The sequence below is a fragment of the Lucilia cuprina genome, chromosome 6 (genome assembly GCF_022045245.1).
Source record: "Lucilia cuprina isolate Lc7/37 chromosome 6, ASM2204524v1, whole genome shotgun sequence".
NCBI classification, from domain to species: domain Eukaryota; kingdom Metazoa; phylum Arthropoda; class Insecta; order Diptera; family Calliphoridae; genus Lucilia; species Lucilia cuprina.
This window is the reverse complement of record NC_060954.1, coordinates 14,190,549-14,207,473: the sequence shown is the minus strand read 5'-3', so window position 1 is coordinate 14,207,473 and position 16,925 is coordinate 14,190,549. Positions and strand designations below refer to the sequence as shown.

Sequence of the window (16,925 nt, the reverse complement as noted above, 5' to 3'; positions counted from 1 at the left end):
TATTTTCTACTCAAAAAGTTGACGAAATCCCAGCAAAAAAATTTCCACAATCCGAGCAACTTTTCTCTATAAAACTTTTCTCTACAAAAAGTTTTCGAATTCCAAAGATCTTTTCAACTCAAAAAGTTGACGAAATTCAAGCAACTTTTTTGTACAAACACTTGTCTAATTCCAAGCGAATTTTCTATACAAAAAGTTTCCACAATCCAAGCAACTTTTCTCTATAAAAAGTTTCCGCAATCCGAGCATTTTTACCATACCAATTTTGGCGAAATGCGATTCACTTTTCTATACAAAAAGTGGTTGAATTCCGAGCAGAACTCAAAAAGTTGACGAAATCCTAGCAACTTTTCTATACAACAAGTTTTTTTTATAGAAAAGAAGTTATCAGAATGCGTGCAATTTTACTGTAGAAAAAGTTGCTAGCATCTAAGAAACTCTTATACAGAAAAATTTAAAGAATTCGAGCAACTCTTCTATACAAAAAGTTGTCGAAATCTGTTAAAGTTTTCTATATAAAAAGTTGTAGGAATCCGATAAATTTTCTATGAAAAAAGTTTTAGAAATTCGAGCAACTTTTCTATACAACAAGTTTTTGGAATCAAAACAAGATTTTTTTTAGAAAAAGTTAGCGGAATATGAGCAACTTTTCTGAAAAAGTTGCTAAGAATCTGAAATACTCTTATATAGAAATAGATACTAAAATCCGAGCAACTTTTCTATAAAACATTTTATACAGAATGAGTTGAACAAAACGGAGAAATTCTTATATAGAAATAGTTGCAGGAATCAATGAAACTTTTTATATAGAAAAAGATTTCCAAATCTCAGAAAAATTGTCGGATTTCGAAAATCTTTTTACTAGAAAAAGTTGCAAAAGATGGAATAGGAGCAACTTTTCATATAGAAGAAGTTGTCCAAGTCTATAAAATCTATAAGAAAATATTGTTGTTATATCTAAACAACTTTTCTATTGAAAAAAATTGGGCGAACCTGAGCAGTTCTTACTAGCAACTTTTCATATAGAAAGTTTTCCAAATCGAAGCAACTTTTCTATAAAAAAAGTTATCTAAATCTTATCAAGTTTTTATGGAAACAGTTGTACAAATCCAAGCAACTTTTCTATAGTTCAATTTCTCCAAATCTATCTAAGGCGGAATCAAAGCAACATTTCCATAGAGAAAGTTTTTAGTGTCCAAGCAACTTTTTTATAAAAAAAGTTGTTGGTTTTCGAAAATCTTTTTAATAGAAAAAGTCGACGGAATTAAAGCAACATTTCTGTAGAGAAAATTTTTAGTATACAAGCAACTTTTCTAGAAAAAAATTGTCGGATTTCAATATGTTAAAGGTTGCTAGAATGTGAGCAACTTTTATATATAAAATATTATTGGAATCTGAGCAACTTTTCTAAACAAAAACTTTTCAATGTTTTTATGTTAAAAGTTGTATGAATATGAGCAATTTTTTTTAAAAAATCTGTGCAACTTAAAAAAAAAAAACGTTTCCTAAACAAAATTTTCATATAAATTAAAAAATTGTCAAAATCTGGGCAACTTTATTATACAAAATATTTAAAAAAATATGAGCAACAAAATGTTATTAAACACTGAACAATGTTTTTATGTTAAAAGTTGCTTGGCAAAAAGTTTCCATAATCTAAACATCATTTCATATAAATTTAAGCAACTTTTGATGAATTTCCTGCCAGAATCTGTGGCATGTTTCTATAGGAAAGTTGAGAGTTGTTGAGTAACTTTTGGGCAAATTCAAAGCAACTTTTCTAGATTAAATGTATAGGAATCTATAACTGCTGTTCTCCTAAAATAAACAGGAGAACAACTTTTCATATAAATTAAAAAATTGTCAATAAATAAGCAACTTTATTATAAAAAATGTTTTAAACAAATATGAGCAACAAAATGTTGTTAAACACTGAGCAATGTTTTTATGTTAAAAATTGTTTGAAAATGAGCAACTTTTCTTTAAAATCTGTGCAACTTTTTTGGAATAAAAGTTTCCATAATCTAAAAATCATTTCATATAAATTTAAGCAACTTTTGATGAATTTCCTGCCAGAATCTGTGGCATGTTTCTATAGGAAAGTTGAGAGTTGTTGAGCAACTTTTGGGCAAATTCAAAGCAACTTTTCTAGATTAAATGTATATGAATTTAAACAAGTTTTCTATAACTGCTGTTCTCCTATCAGACAATCTAATTACAAATAACATAACATGTAAATTTTTTTTTTCATTCAAAACATTGTTTTCTAATTCTAATTTGTCTAACTGTCCGTCTAGACTGTTTTGTTTTTCGTAACAAAAGACTGATTTTTATAAACAAAAACACTGTTAAAAAAAGTAATTGTCATTTGTATTACTTTATTTATTTTCTTCTATATTCGTATAATGTTATTAGTTTTAGTTTTAATTAAATATAATTAGCTAAAGTTTACAGATCACTTAGTATTCAGGTTAGAAATGGCTAACAAGTAGTAAAATTTCTTTATTGTAAACAAGAGTCTTTTACAATAGTTTTAGCTGAAGACTAAAGCCATTAAAAATCTCTGTAAAGAAGTGAAATACCATTGCAAAATGTGCAGTGATTTGGAAATAAATTTTCATGTCTTCAGAAGAATGAAAAAAAAAATTAAATAAAAATCTCGGGTGATGATTAAAATATTGATAGTAAGAAAAGAAGTTGTTAAAATAAGGCAAATTAAACTTTAAATATAAAGAAAAAAGAAAATGGCGTTAAAATGTGAAAAAAAAAATAAAAATATAATTAAAAAAATTGTTAGATATTAATTTAAGTGCATGCTAAAAGATCTATAAGATACTTTTGGTTCAGTTTGTTGTTTGGTTTGTTCAGTTTAACAATTAGTCGCCCTGTTAAAGGGTCTTTAAACTACTGCTGCTGCACCCATTTAATATTTCTTAATCTTATATATTTTTTCGTGGTTTTCATTTCTTTTTAATAAGACAAATGATTTAATTTACGAGAATTTAAAGATAAACAGTCTATTTCATGTATTCTTTTACTTTTCCTTTTCTTAGCTTCTTTTCATAAAGTAGTCTTTCATTAAACTATTTAAATGAGTAATTAAACCTAAAACTTGTTGTTTATGAGTTTTAAAATGTGTAAAGTAAATTACATACTTATGTATGTATATGAAAAGTATCATATAATTTATGTATTCTTAAGCGGAATTAGCTGATTTATCTTTAAGACGTTTATCGTATACAGTCAGTTGCGAAAATGTAGTCAGAACAAAAATATAACAAAAATCATATGGAAACCAATGAGAAACTAGACTGAAGAAAACAGTAGAAAACTAGACTACTGCCTAGATATTAGAATAACAAATGAACTAAAGGCTGTAGTTTAGACTAAAGACTAGACTATATATTAGGTTATAGAGTACACTATAGACTAGACTATAGACAAGACTATAGACTAGACTATAGACCAGACTATAGACCAGACTATAGACCAGACTATAGACTAGACTATAGACTAGACTATAGACTAGACTAAAGACTAGACTAAAGACTAGACTATCGACTAGACTATCGACTAGACTATAGACTAGACTATAGACTATACTATAGACTAGACTATAGACTAGACTATAGACTAGACTATAGACTAGACTATAGACTAGACTATAGACTAGACTATAGACCAGACTATAGACTAGACTATAGACTAGACTATAGACTAGACTATAGACTAGACTATAGACTAGACTATAGACTAGACTACAGACTAGACTATAGACAAAACTATAGACTAGACTTTAAACTAGACTATAGACTTACTATAAACTAGACTATAGACTAGACTTTAGTCTGGACTGTAGACTAGACTATAGAGTAGGCTGTAGATTAGACTATAGACCAAACTATAGACTAAACTATAAACTATACTATTGACTATAGACTAGACTATAGACTAGACTATAGACTAGACTATAGACTACACTACAGACTAGACTATAGACTAGGCTATAGACTAGACTATAGACTAGACTATAGACTAGACTATAGACTAGACTATAGACTAGACTATAGACTAGACTATAGACTAGACTATAGACTAGACTATAGACTAGACTATAGACTAGACTATAGACTAGACTATAGACTAGACTATAGACTAGACTATAGACTAGACCATAGACTAGACTATAGACTAGACTATAGACTAGATTATAAACTAGACTATAGACTAGACTATAGACTTGACTATAGACTAGACTATAGACTAGACTATAGATTAGACTATAGACTAGACTATAGACTAGACTATGTACTAGACTATAGACTAGACTATAGACTAGACTGTAGACTAGACTATAGACTAGACTATAGACTAGACTATAGACTAGACTATAGACTAGACTATAGACTAGACTATAGACTAGACTATAGACTAGACTATAGACTAGACTATAGACTAGACTGTAGACTAGACTATAGACTAGACTATAGTCTAGACTATAGACTAGACTTAATATAGACTATAGACAAATATATCTAAACTGTCATAAAAGAATTACAGAGAAGTACAAAAATGCTTTTTAGTATAATCCAACGGTTTTAGATTAATGTATTTATGATTAATAGTATAAAAGAATTTCTTTGACATTGCTATTTTTATATAACAAAAAAATTCTTTGTATGGAACAAACTCTCTGCATGTAGGCATTTATAACTGATCTATAGGATCAGCATGAATACAAATAAAAACATCAACATGATCATCAACAAAACAAAATAAATACAACAATGTTAATAAAAAAAAAGAAGAAAATTAAACATTTACAAATGGAATTTAAAGGCAGTGTTGGGCAATATATGTTCTTAAATATTAAGTATTTGTACAGTATTTTTCTAAAAACTCTTTCCTCCAAACAACAACTATAATGCAGATATCTATATGTATTGGTAATTTTTTTCGCTTTAGCACCAGTTCTAAAGTTTAAGAAACTCCCCATGACTGCTCCAAAAGTCAGTCATTCAAACTATTCACAACTAAGTATTGCAGACTACAGTATACAATAGTACTATACAGTAGCAATTGATAGATTTATTATGTTGCGCTTCAATGATGACAACAATATTGCTGTTGCTGTTGTTGTTGATGTGTTTGTTGTTGAAGATGATGATGATCAGCAGATCGTATTGTTTGATTTTTTTGTTTTATATATGAACTTCATAAAAAATAGACAATATCTGCAGTAACATACAACAACATCACTCGAAATGACAGCAACAAAAATGCGTTAAGGAATGTTGTTTTATAGTGATGTTACATGTGCCACTTTACAGTTGTTGTAGAAAAACATAAATAAACTTTACATTGTTAATGAATTTATTGTAAAATAGAGGGGGGGAAGAAAAAATTGCAAAAAAGAGTCTTTATGGTAAAATTGTATTGATATAAAACATGGCATGTTGTAGAGTGTTAAACATTTTCAATTTGATTTATTGATTTAAAATTTATGGACTCAAAAATAAAGACAAAACCAATAAATTTCAAGTGATTTACAAAACTACAGATTAAGCAATAATCAAACTACTGATAAGACTGCAATGAGGATTATATATTAGACTTTAGTCCAGACTAAGAACTTGATTGTCTTGAAGCCATTGGAAGTTACTATGGACTAAACTACTGCCAGGTCTATTGATATGATTAAAGTCAAGACTATTGACCATACAATTGTCATGTTTTTTAACGATACTTTATGGACTAGACTTTGTCAATCATAGGCATGACTATCGACTAAACTTTAGTCGTATTTTTCGACTATACTGTAGTCAAGACTATAGTCGTGATTATTAAGTAACTATACTCAAAACTTAACTTTATTCAAGACTATGGACTAGACATTAGTCAAACCTATTGTCAACTAGGCTATAACTTGATAGTTCCATTTCTAGTATGGGTGTGTCCATATATGACTAATTTCCTTCAACATAATTTTCTTAAAACCTAAAACAAGACCCTTGCATACTCTACAACAAAAAAAATACTATTTTTAATTTAAGAAAAACTACAAAAACTGACAACAGCAACAAAACTGATACTCTTATAAGTTGGCAGCTATGCATGAGTTAAATATGAAATTTCCTTTTCAGTTATTTATAAAATAGCAAATAAAATAAAAAAAAAAATGTGGTACAGATCACACAGTGTAACACTTTATGATCCCCAGGAGCGTTCATTCATACATGTATACAGGCATATGCATATGAAAAATGTAGTAAATAAAAATATACATAAATGTATTTACATCCCTCCACTCCATTGTAGCCAACACTTCTTTCTTCAATCTAAAAAAAATGGGAAATTGTGACAAAAAACCGAAAAAATAAATAAATTGTAAAATTAATTTGCATACAAATATGAATAGCGCACGTTTTCACTTTTATTCCAAGTTAAAAAATGCTATATATAGTATTGGAATAAATCATATAAAAAAATGGTGTTGCTACATTCCCAAAAATGTAGACGAAATTTAAATAAAATTTTAATTGTAGAATATTTAAAGGAAATTTTTCATGAAATTTTAATTAACGAATTTTAACCTGATAATAGTCAATTAGAACTGAACAAGAACTGAACTAGAACTGAACTAGAACTGAACTAGAACTGAACTAGAACTGAACTAGAACTGAACTAGAACTGAACTAGAACTGAACTAGAACTGAACTAGAACTGAACTAGAACTGAACTAGAACTGTACTAGAACTGAACTAGAACTGAACTAGAACTGAACTAGAACTGAACTAGAACTGAACTAGAACTGAACTAGAACTGAACTAGAACTGAACTGGAACTGAACTGGAACTGAACTAGAACTGAACTAGAACTAAATTAGAACTAAACTGGAAGTGAACTAAAACTGAACTAAAATTGAACTAGAACTGAACTAGAACTGAACTAGAACTGAACTAGAACTGAACTAGAACTGAACTAGAAATGAACTAGAACTGAACTAGAAATGAACTAGAACTGAACTAGAACTGAACTAGAACTGAACTAGAAGTGAACTAGAACTGAACTAGAACTGAAATAGAACTGAACTAGAACTGAACTAGAACTGAACTAGAACTGAACTAGAACTGAACTAGAACTGAACTAGAACCGAACTAGAATATTTAAAGGAAATTTTTCATGAAATTTTAATTAAGGAATTTTAACCTGATAATAGTCAATTAGAACTGAACTAGAACTGAACTAGAAATGAACTAGAACTGAACTAGAACTGAACTAGAACTGAACTAGAACTGAACTAGAACTGAACTAGAACTGAACTAGAACTGAACTAGAACTGAACTAGAACTGAACTAGAACTGAACTAGAACTGAACTAGAACTGAACTAGAACTGAACTAGAACTGAACTAGAACTGAACTAGAACTGAACTAGAACTGAACTAGAACTGAACTAGAACTGAACTAGAACTGAACTAGAACTGAACTAGAACTGAACTAGAACTGAAGTAGAACTGAACTAGAACTGAACTAGAACTGAACTAGAACTGAACTAGAACTGAACTAGAACTGAACTAGAAATGGACTAGAAATGAACTAGAACTGAACTAGAAGTGAACTAGAACTGAACTAGAACTTAACTAGAACTTAACTAGAACTGAACTAGAACTGAACTAGAACTGAACTAGAACTGAACTAGGACTGAACTAGAACTGAATTATAACTGAACTAGAACTTAACTAGATCTGAACTAGAACTGAACTAGAATTGAACTAAAACTGAACTAGAACTGGACTAAAATTGAACTAGAACTGGACTAAAATTGAACTAGAACTGAACGAAAACTCAATTAAAAGTAAACTAGAATTTTCTATCGACGGACAAGACTGTAGACAGACTATAGATCAGACTAAAGTCCAGATTAAAGTCAAATCTATAGACAAAGGCTATAGATCAGACTATAGTTTTAATAATAAAATAGTAAAGACTTGTCGATTGACTCAATCCTGTTGTTAGTCCTTAAAACCAGACTATAGTCAATCCTAAAAACTAGTCTATAGTCAATACTTTAGACCAGACTATAGATCGGACAATAGTCAAGACCATAGACCTAAATATATTCAAAACTATATAGGTTGAGTATAGTCAGGTTTATTAGACTACGACCAGAATATAGCTGAGACTATATCCTATAGTCAAGAATATAGTCCAAACCATATTCGAAACCATAAACCAGACTATTGTCCAGGCTATAGAGCTAACTGTAGTCTACTGCTAAAGACCTCATTAAAAAACAAAAATTTAAATTAATCTTTATTTCTCTTCTTTAATTATATTTTCAGTTTTGGGAAATTATCTCCGAAGAACATGGTATTGACTGTAATGGCATTTACAATGGCGAAAGCGATTTGCAATTAGAACGTGTCAGTGTATATTATAATGAAGCTTCAGGTAATAATAAAATAAATTTAAATAGATATTTAAAAAATTCCTACAACATTGTACTTCCTAGCTATAGTAATTTATTGAAAAGAATTTCTTGATTACAAAGATTTCTCATTACTATCTTTAAAATCTAAATATTATATACAAATAGAAATGCTAGAAATAACAGTGACTCAAGTGCTGGTAGTAATAAGTAGATCGGTGGTAATCATTATTTACTGTACACCACTTATAATTCTAAAGATGATGACCACAAAAAATCACATGTCCGTCCATATGCTGACGAAGAAGGCATAAAAAGAATCATACCACTCAACGTCATCCACAACATTCCAGCACGCTTGTAATTTGCAATTTGTAAATAATTTTATAAACATTTTTCTAGTTGGATTTATATTTATGTTTTATGATGAATCACATTTTAGTATGTAATTTGTTTATTTTCTTTATTTCTTTATTACATGCCCATTACAATTCTTACTAAACTTCTATAAAGTGCAGATCATATTAATGTTAATAGTACTTAAGTTACTCTGCTGTCTAAAGTCTGACTGCCTGCCTGCCTTTTCGCTAATGGTCACTGTCAGAGTTTCAAGTGTACACAACAGAACTTATGGTTTTAAAGAAAATTTCCTTAATCGTTTTAAAAAGTCACGTCAAATTTATTTATGTACAATTTGCAATAAATAGTTGCAAATCCACTACTAAAGAAATAAACTTCTTTAACTTTATGGAGTGCTTAACAATTTGTGGGTGCAATCATGAAATCCCCAGCAGGTGTCAACATAACATAGACATACTTACTACAAGACGATGACTGGCAATCAATAATCATTTGCAACATCATTGCGGATCTTTTTTGTTGTTTTCATGTTGTTATTGTTTTAATAGCATAATCCGTTGTAAGAGGACTGGAAAGGGAAACATGAAAATACATTGGGTCTATATGAAATATCAGCTTTATTTTCAGATCTTTCACTAAGAACTACATTCTTTTCTAAAGTATTCGTCAGAGTTCAGTTTTAATTCCGGTCTAGTGCAGTTCTATATAAGTTCTGTTCTAGTTTTGTTCTATTTCGGTTCTAGTTCTGTTCTAGTTCGATTCTAGTTCTGTTCTAGTTCTGTTCTAGTTATGTTCTAGTTATGTTCTAGTTCTGTTCTAGTTCTGTTCTAGTTCTGTTCTAGTTCTGTTCTAGTTCTGTTCTAGTTCTGTTCTAGTTCTGTTCTAGTTCTGTTCTAGTTCTGTTCTAGTTCTGTTCTAGTTCTGTTCTAGTTCTGTTCTAGTTCTGTTCTAGTTCAGTTCTGTTCTAGTTCTGTTCTAGTTCAGTTCTGTTCTAGTTCTGTTCTGTTCTAGTTCTGTTCTAGTTTTAGTTCTGTTCTAGTTCTGTTCTAGTTCTGTTCTAGTTCTGTTCTAGTTCTGTTCTAGTTTTGTTCTAGTTTTGTTCTAGTTTTGTTCTAGTTCTGTTCTAGTTCTGTTCTAGTTCTGTTCTAGTTCTGTTCTAGTTCTGTTCTAGTTCTGTTCTAGTTCTGTTCTAGTTTTGTTCTAATTTGTTCTAGTTCTGATCTAGTTCTGTTCTAGTTCTGTTCTAGTTCTGTTCTAGTTCTGTTCTAGTTCTGTTCTAGTTCTGTTCTAGTTCTGTTCTAGTTCTGTTCTAGTTCTGTTCTAGTTCTGTTCTAGTTCTGTTCTAGTTCTGTTCTAGTTCTGTTCTAGTTCTGTTCTAGTTCTGTTCTAGTTCTGTTCTAGTTCTGTTCTAGTTCTGTTCTAGTTCTGTTCTAGTTCTGTTCTAGTTCTGTTCTAGTTCTGTTCTAGTTCTGTTCTAGTTCTGTTCTAGTTCTGTTCTAGTTCTAGTTCTGTTCTAGTTCTGTTCTAGTTCTGTTCTAGTTCTGTTTTAGTTCTGTTCTAGTTCTGTTCTAGTTCTGTTCTAGTTCTGTTCTAGTTCTGTTCTAGTTCTGTTCTAGTTCTGTTCTAGTTCTGTTCTAGTTCTGTTCTAGTTCTGTTCTAGTTCTGTTCTAGTTCTGTTCTAGTTCTGTTCTAGTTCTGTTCTAGTTCTGTTCTAGTTCTGTTCTAGTTCTGTTCTAGTTTTATTCTAGTTCTGTTCTAGTTCTGTTCTAGTTCTGTTCTAGTTCTGTTCTAGTTCTAGTTCTGTTCTAGTTCTGTTCTAGTTCTGTTCTAGTTCTGTTCTAGTTCTGTTCTAGTTCTGTTCTAGTTCTGTTCTAGTTCTGTTCTAGTTTTGTTCTAATTTTGTTCTAGTTCTGATCTAGTTCTGTTCTAGTTCTGTTCTAGTTCTGTTCTAGTTCTGTTCTAGTTCTGTTCTAGTTCTGTTCTAGTTCTGTTCTAGTTCTGTTCTAGTTCTGTTCTAGTTCTGTTCTAGTTCTGTTCTAGTTCTGTTCTAGTTTTGTTCTAGTTCTGTTCTAGTTCTGTTCTAGTTCTGTTCTAGTTCTGTTCTAGTTCTGTTCTAGTTCTGTTCTAGTTCTGTTCTAGTTCTGTTCTAGTTCTGTTCTAGTTCTGTTCTAGTTCTGTTCTAGTTCTGTTCTAGTTCTGTTCTAGTTCTGTTCTAGTTCTGTTCTAGTTCTGTTCTAGTTCTATTCTAGTTCTAGTTCTGTTCTAGTTCTGTTCTAGTTCTGTTCTAGTTCTAGTTCTGTTCTAGTTCTGTTCTAGTTCTAGTTCTGTTCTAGTTCTGTTCTAGTTCTAGTTCTAGTTCTAGTTCTGTTCTAGTTCTGTTCTAGTTCTGTTCTAGTTCTGTTCTAGTTCTGTTCTAGTTCTGTTCTAGTTCTGTTTTAGTTCTGTTCTAGTTCTGTTCTAGTTCTGTTCTAGTTCTGTTCTAGTTCTGTTCTAGTTCTGTTCTGTTCTAGTTCTGTTCTAGTTTTGTTCTAGTTCTGTTCTAGTTCTGTTCTAGTTCTGTTCTAGTTCTGTTCTAGTTCTGCTCTAGTTCTGTTCTAGTTCTGTTCTAGTTCTGTTCTAGTTCTGTTCTAGTTCTGTTCTAGTTCTGTTCTAGTTCTGTTCTAGTTCTGTTCTAGTTCTGTTCTAGTTCTGTTCTAGTTCTGTTCTAGTTCTGTTCTAGTTCTGTTCTAGTTCTGTTCTAGTTCTGTTCTAGTTCTGTTCTAGTTCTGTTCTAGTTCTGTTCTAGTTCTATTCTAGTTCTGTTCTAGTTCTGTTCTAGGTCTGTTCTAGTTCTGTTCTAGTTCTGTTCTAGTTCTGTTCTAGTTCTGTTCTAGTTCTGTTCTAGTTCTGTTCTAGTTCTGTTCTAGTTCTGTTCTAGTTCTGTTCTAGTTCTGTTCTAGTTCTGTTCTAGTTCTGTTCTAGTTCTGTTCTAGTTCTGTTCTAGTTCTATTCTAGTTCTGTTCTAGTTCTGTTCTAGGTCTGTTCTAGTTCTGTTCTAGTTCTGTTCTAGTTTAGTTCTGTTCTAGTTCTGTTCTAGTTCTGTTCTAGTTCTGTTCTAGTTCTGTTCTAGTTATGTTCTAGTTCTGTTCTAGTTCTGTTCTAGTTCTGTTCTAGTTCTGTTCTAGTTCTATTCTAGTTCTGTTCTAGTTCTGTTCTAGTTCTGTTCTAGTTCTGTTCTTGTTCTGTTCTACTTAGTTCTGTTCTAGTTCTGTTCTAGTTCTGTTCTAGTTTTGTTCTAGTTCTGTTCTAGTTCTGTTCTAGTTCTGTTCTAGTTCTGTTCTAGTTCTGTTCTAGTTCTGTTCTAGTTACTTTAAAACTCACATTGTTTCTATTCTTTTATCAACGATGACCGAATTAACAATTGGGATTCTCGTTATTTTACCATTTCAGAGGACTACGACTTGCAACACATTCCTGCTGCAACATTAAGTTTCCCACACTTTCCCTTCCAAAGAAATACTTGCAATTGACCGCATTATTAACATTTATATAGATACTACAACCCCAATACCCACTCACTGCCTCTTGCTTACAATCACTATTATTGTGACTAAATGTCTTAAACAACAGATTTTTATTTAACTTTACTGCTTTATTTCATTGTAATCGATTCGATCCTTGTTTGGAATGGAGGCAGAGTGGCATGCACGTCATTACTCAAAAGCTGTTCGTTTGTACATTCGAACGTTCTTTAACTTCTTTATTTCATTTCGAACTTCCTTCCATTTTTGTCATTCGCTATTAAACGCATGCGCGCGTGCCGTGCATTTAAACCAAGTTTATTGTGCTTTTGTATTGTGAGGCAAGAGTGTTGATGGCTTGTAGGTATGATTTATTGAAATTGATATGATGTGAAATTTTTACAAAAAAAAAAAAGACTTTAAACAGAAGCCACTTGGTTTTCAGATATAAACAGCGATATTTTTGGGTTATTGACATAAAATGTTTAATATACATATATATTTTTTTTGGTAATATAAATAAATAATAAAATTCTTAGCAATTTTTACAATGTTTCCCCTATAATGGTCAGGCCCGTTTAAAACTAAAATAAATTAATAAAACAATAAATTATTGTTTATTGAAAGTTAATAGAAAATATGTGACGTTGTTAGTGTTGAATATAGTTTTTCAAACAGCTGCATTAGTTTTGCTATGATTCAAGCTCTTGTAGGGGGAATTTTTGAAAAATGTAAAAATTTCTTAACTTTGTTAATATCTTTTCTTTTGTATTTTATTTGTTTTGTAGCGGTTACCCGTTCCTCTGGTGGCAAATATGTACCACGTGCCATTTTATTGGATTTGGAACCCGGTACCATGGAAGCAGTGCGTTCTGGACCATATGGCCAACTCTTCCGTCCCGATAACTTTGTTTTTGGTCAATCAGGCGCTGGCAATAACTGGGCCAAGGGTCATTACACCGAAGGTGCTGAGTTAGTGGACAATGTTTTGGATGTTGTACGCAAGGAGTGTGAAAATTGTGATTGTTTACAAGTAAGTTAAGAAAATTTTAAAGACTTTTGGTCTCTGGTCACTGTGGACCAGTGATTAGTCAATAAACTAGACCAGTTGATGGCAACGATTTTTGAAATGTATACAAACAGAACTAGAACAAAACTAGAACTAGAACATAACTAGAACAGAACTAGAACAGAACTAGAACAGAACTAGAACAGAACTAGAACAGAACTAGAACAGAACTAGAACAGAACTAGAACAGAACTAGAACAGAACTAGAACAGAACTAGAACAGAACTAGAACAGAACTAGAACAGAACTAGAACAGAACTAGAACAGAACTAGAACAGAAGTAGAACAGAACTAGATCTAGAACGAAACTAGAACAGAAATCGAACAGAACTAGAAAAAAACTAGAACAAAATTAGAACAGGACTAGAACAGAACAAGAACTAGAACAGAACAAGAACTAGAACAGAACAGATCTAGAACGGAACTAGAACAGAAATCGAACAGAACTAGAAAAAACTAGAACCGAAGTAGAACACAACTAGAACACAACTAGAACAGAACTGGAACTAGAACAGAACTAGAACAGAACTAGAACAGAACTAGAACAGAACTTGAACAGAACTAGAACAGAACTAGAACAGAACTAGAACAGAACTAGAACAGAACTAGAACAGAACTAGAACAGAACTAGAACAGAACTAGAACAGAACTAGAACAGAACTAGAACAGAACTAGAACAGAACTAGAACAGAACTAGAACAGAACTAGAACAGAACTAGAACAGAACTAGAACAGAACTAGAACAGAACTAGAACAGAACTAGAACAGAACTAGAACAGAACTAGAACAGAACTAGAACAGAACTAGAACAGAACTAGAACAGAACTAGAACAGAACAAGAACAGAACTAAAACAGGACTGGAACAGAACAATAATTAGAATTAGAACTAAACTAAAATTTCCAAAATGTAAATTAATGACATCTTTTCTTCATTCCAGGGTTTCCAATTGACTCATTCTTTGGGTGGTGGTACCGGCTCTGGTATGGGTACCTTATTGATATCCAAAATACGTGAAGAATATCCCGATCGCATAATGAACACCTATTCAGTGGTACCTTCACCCAAGGTTTCGGATACTGTGGTCGAGCCCTACAACGCCACCTTGTCCATACATCAGTTGGTGGAGAATACCGATGAAACGTATTGTATTGATAATGAAGCCTTATATGACATTTGTTTCCGCACCTTAAAGGTTTCAAATCCCAGTTATGGGGATTTGAATCATTTGGTCTCCTTGACAATGTCTGGAGTTACCACTTGCTTGCGTTTCCCGGGCCAGTTGAATGCCGATTTGCGTAAATTAGCTGTTAATATGGTGCCTTTTCCACGTTTACATTTCTTTATGCCTGGTTTTGCTCCTCTCACTTCACGTGGCTCTCAGCAGTATAGAGCTTTAACAGTACCCGAATTGACTCAACAGATGTTTGATGCCAAAAATATGATGGCTGCCTGTGATCCACGTCATGGTCGTTATTTGACCGTTGCCGCCGTATTCCGTGGACGCATGTCCATGAAAGAAGTCGATGAACAAATGTTGGCGGTACAAAACAAGAACAGTTCTTACTTTGTAGAATGGATTCCCAATAATGTCAAGACTGCTGTTTGTGACATACCACCCAAGGGCTTGAAAATGTCCTCCACCTTTATAGGTAACACCACCGCCATTCAAGAACTATTCAAACGTATCTCCGAACAATTCTCCGCTATGTTCAGACGCAAAGCTTTCTTGCATTGGTACACTGGTGAGGGTATGGATGAAATGGAATTCACTGAGGCCGAAAGTAACATGAACGATTTGGTTTCGGAATATCAACAATATCAAGAAGCGACTGCTGATGATGAATTTGATCCTGAGGTGCATCAAGAAGAGGTTGAGGGTGATTGCATTTAATCGAAAAGTCAGAGAAATGTCGAGGAGTGTGCTTTGGAGATACGTTTGCAAAGAGAACGTCAGGTGGCAGTTGAGACAACTGTGTGCTATGAACAGGAAATACGTTCATTGTTAAATACTCTCAAGTGTTTTCTTTGAAATTCTCTTTGCTTAAGCGTTTGTTTTTCATACGATCACACTACAAAATTATAAGTTAATATATACCCCAACACACACACACTCTCTCTCCCTCTTTGTCTTTTTGTCTCGTTTTGCCGAAAAATAATAACCGAAACTCACGACAACACTCACGTTTAAAACGATAACTTAGTTGTACTCAATTAATTTAAAACAAAAAAGAAAACGGAAATGTTCCAAAACTTCTCAATTAAAAAAGAAAACAAAAAACATTAAGTTCTAAGCTTTTTATAAGAGATTAAGAAAAGCTTAAGAAAACTGAAAAATATTTAAACTTTATCTTAAATTTAAGATTTTTTTAACAACTTTATTATTAATAAAATATAAAAAGGAAATTTTAAATAGAAACTAATTTGCAAAAATTAAGAAATCAAACTTAACATTTTCTCATTATTAACACCAGTCATTATACTATTTCCTATAACAGCACCTCTTAGGAGGCATTTCTCTGTCTACTATTTACTACTCATTCACACTCTCATACTATATGTCACTTCAAAAAACCACACTCATCACTCATACTCTCTTAACTCATCTCTATGTCTTTCATTTTAATATTTGTAGACATTTAAGTATTAAAACGTTGATCAAAACAATGAAAAATTTTAATCAATTCAATTAAATATTTCCCTCTCAAAAACACCAAATTCATTAACTAAGACTGACCCTTAATAAAAGCAAAAAAAAAACCTTAAAAGTTTTACAAAATCTCTTTTAGTTTTCGTTTTAAAATTTTCTCTTATTAATAACGTATTATTAAATTAAATAATTTATCTTTTTAACCTATTTTCCAAGTTTTAATATTTTTTTTATTTAAATGTGGCAATAATTTATTTTAACAGCTTTTATCCAAAGATTGCAATGTTTGTTTTTATATAAAAAAATCTTCATTTTTCAACTATAACATTACATACTTAACTTGAGTTTATTTCTCTTAAACTAATTATTAATTTTTTTTTTAAATTATCAATAATATTTTAATTTTAATATTTTTCTTTTATAATTCTCTTTTTATATAACATATTTTTCTTGCAAATAAAAATTCATTCTCTTTTATATTCATAAGCAAATTATGTAATTTTTCTTCTTTTTTGAAAATATCAAATAATTGTATCAAAATAAAATTTTGTTAAAAAATTAATAAATTGATTTTTTTGTAGAAATTTAAATCAATGGTTTTAATAAATTATAAAAGTAGAAATTTGTTAATCACATTTTCAGCTCTCTGTAGACTCTACATTGTAGAGGCATAGGACACTATAGACTTATTTGTCTCAATTGCAAGTCGAAAGACTTCTAGTTCAGTTTTAAAGCTAATTTAACTCTATTTCTGGTTTTATTCAATTTTAGCTCTAATTTAACTTTAGTTCAGTTCTAGTTCAGTCCTAGTTCAGTTTTAGGTCAGATCTAGTTCAGTTTTAGTTCAGATCTAGTTTAGTTCTAGTTAAGTCCTGGTTTAGTTCAGTTCTAGTTCAGTTCTACTTCAGATCTACTTCA

General features: G+C 31.3%; 1 protein-coding gene across 1 annotated transcript in view; it reads left to right on the top strand.

The window, feature by feature from the left end:
- Nucleotides 1-15,582, top strand: part of LOC111678482 (tubulin beta-3 chain) — a 33,884-nt gene extending 18,302 nt beyond the window's left edge. The window contains exons 2-4 of the mRNA XM_046953814.1: nucleotides 8,344-8,452; nucleotides 13,078-13,322; nucleotides 14,298-15,582. Of these exons, the coding sequence (XP_046809770.1) occupies nucleotides 8,344-8,452; nucleotides 13,078-13,322; nucleotides 14,298-15,251 (1,308 nt within the window). The 3' untranslated portion in view covers nucleotides 15,252-15,582. The remainder of the gene's footprint in view (nucleotides 1-8,343; nucleotides 8,453-13,077; nucleotides 13,323-14,297) is intronic.
- Nucleotides 15,583-16,925: the final 1,343 nt, after the last annotated feature.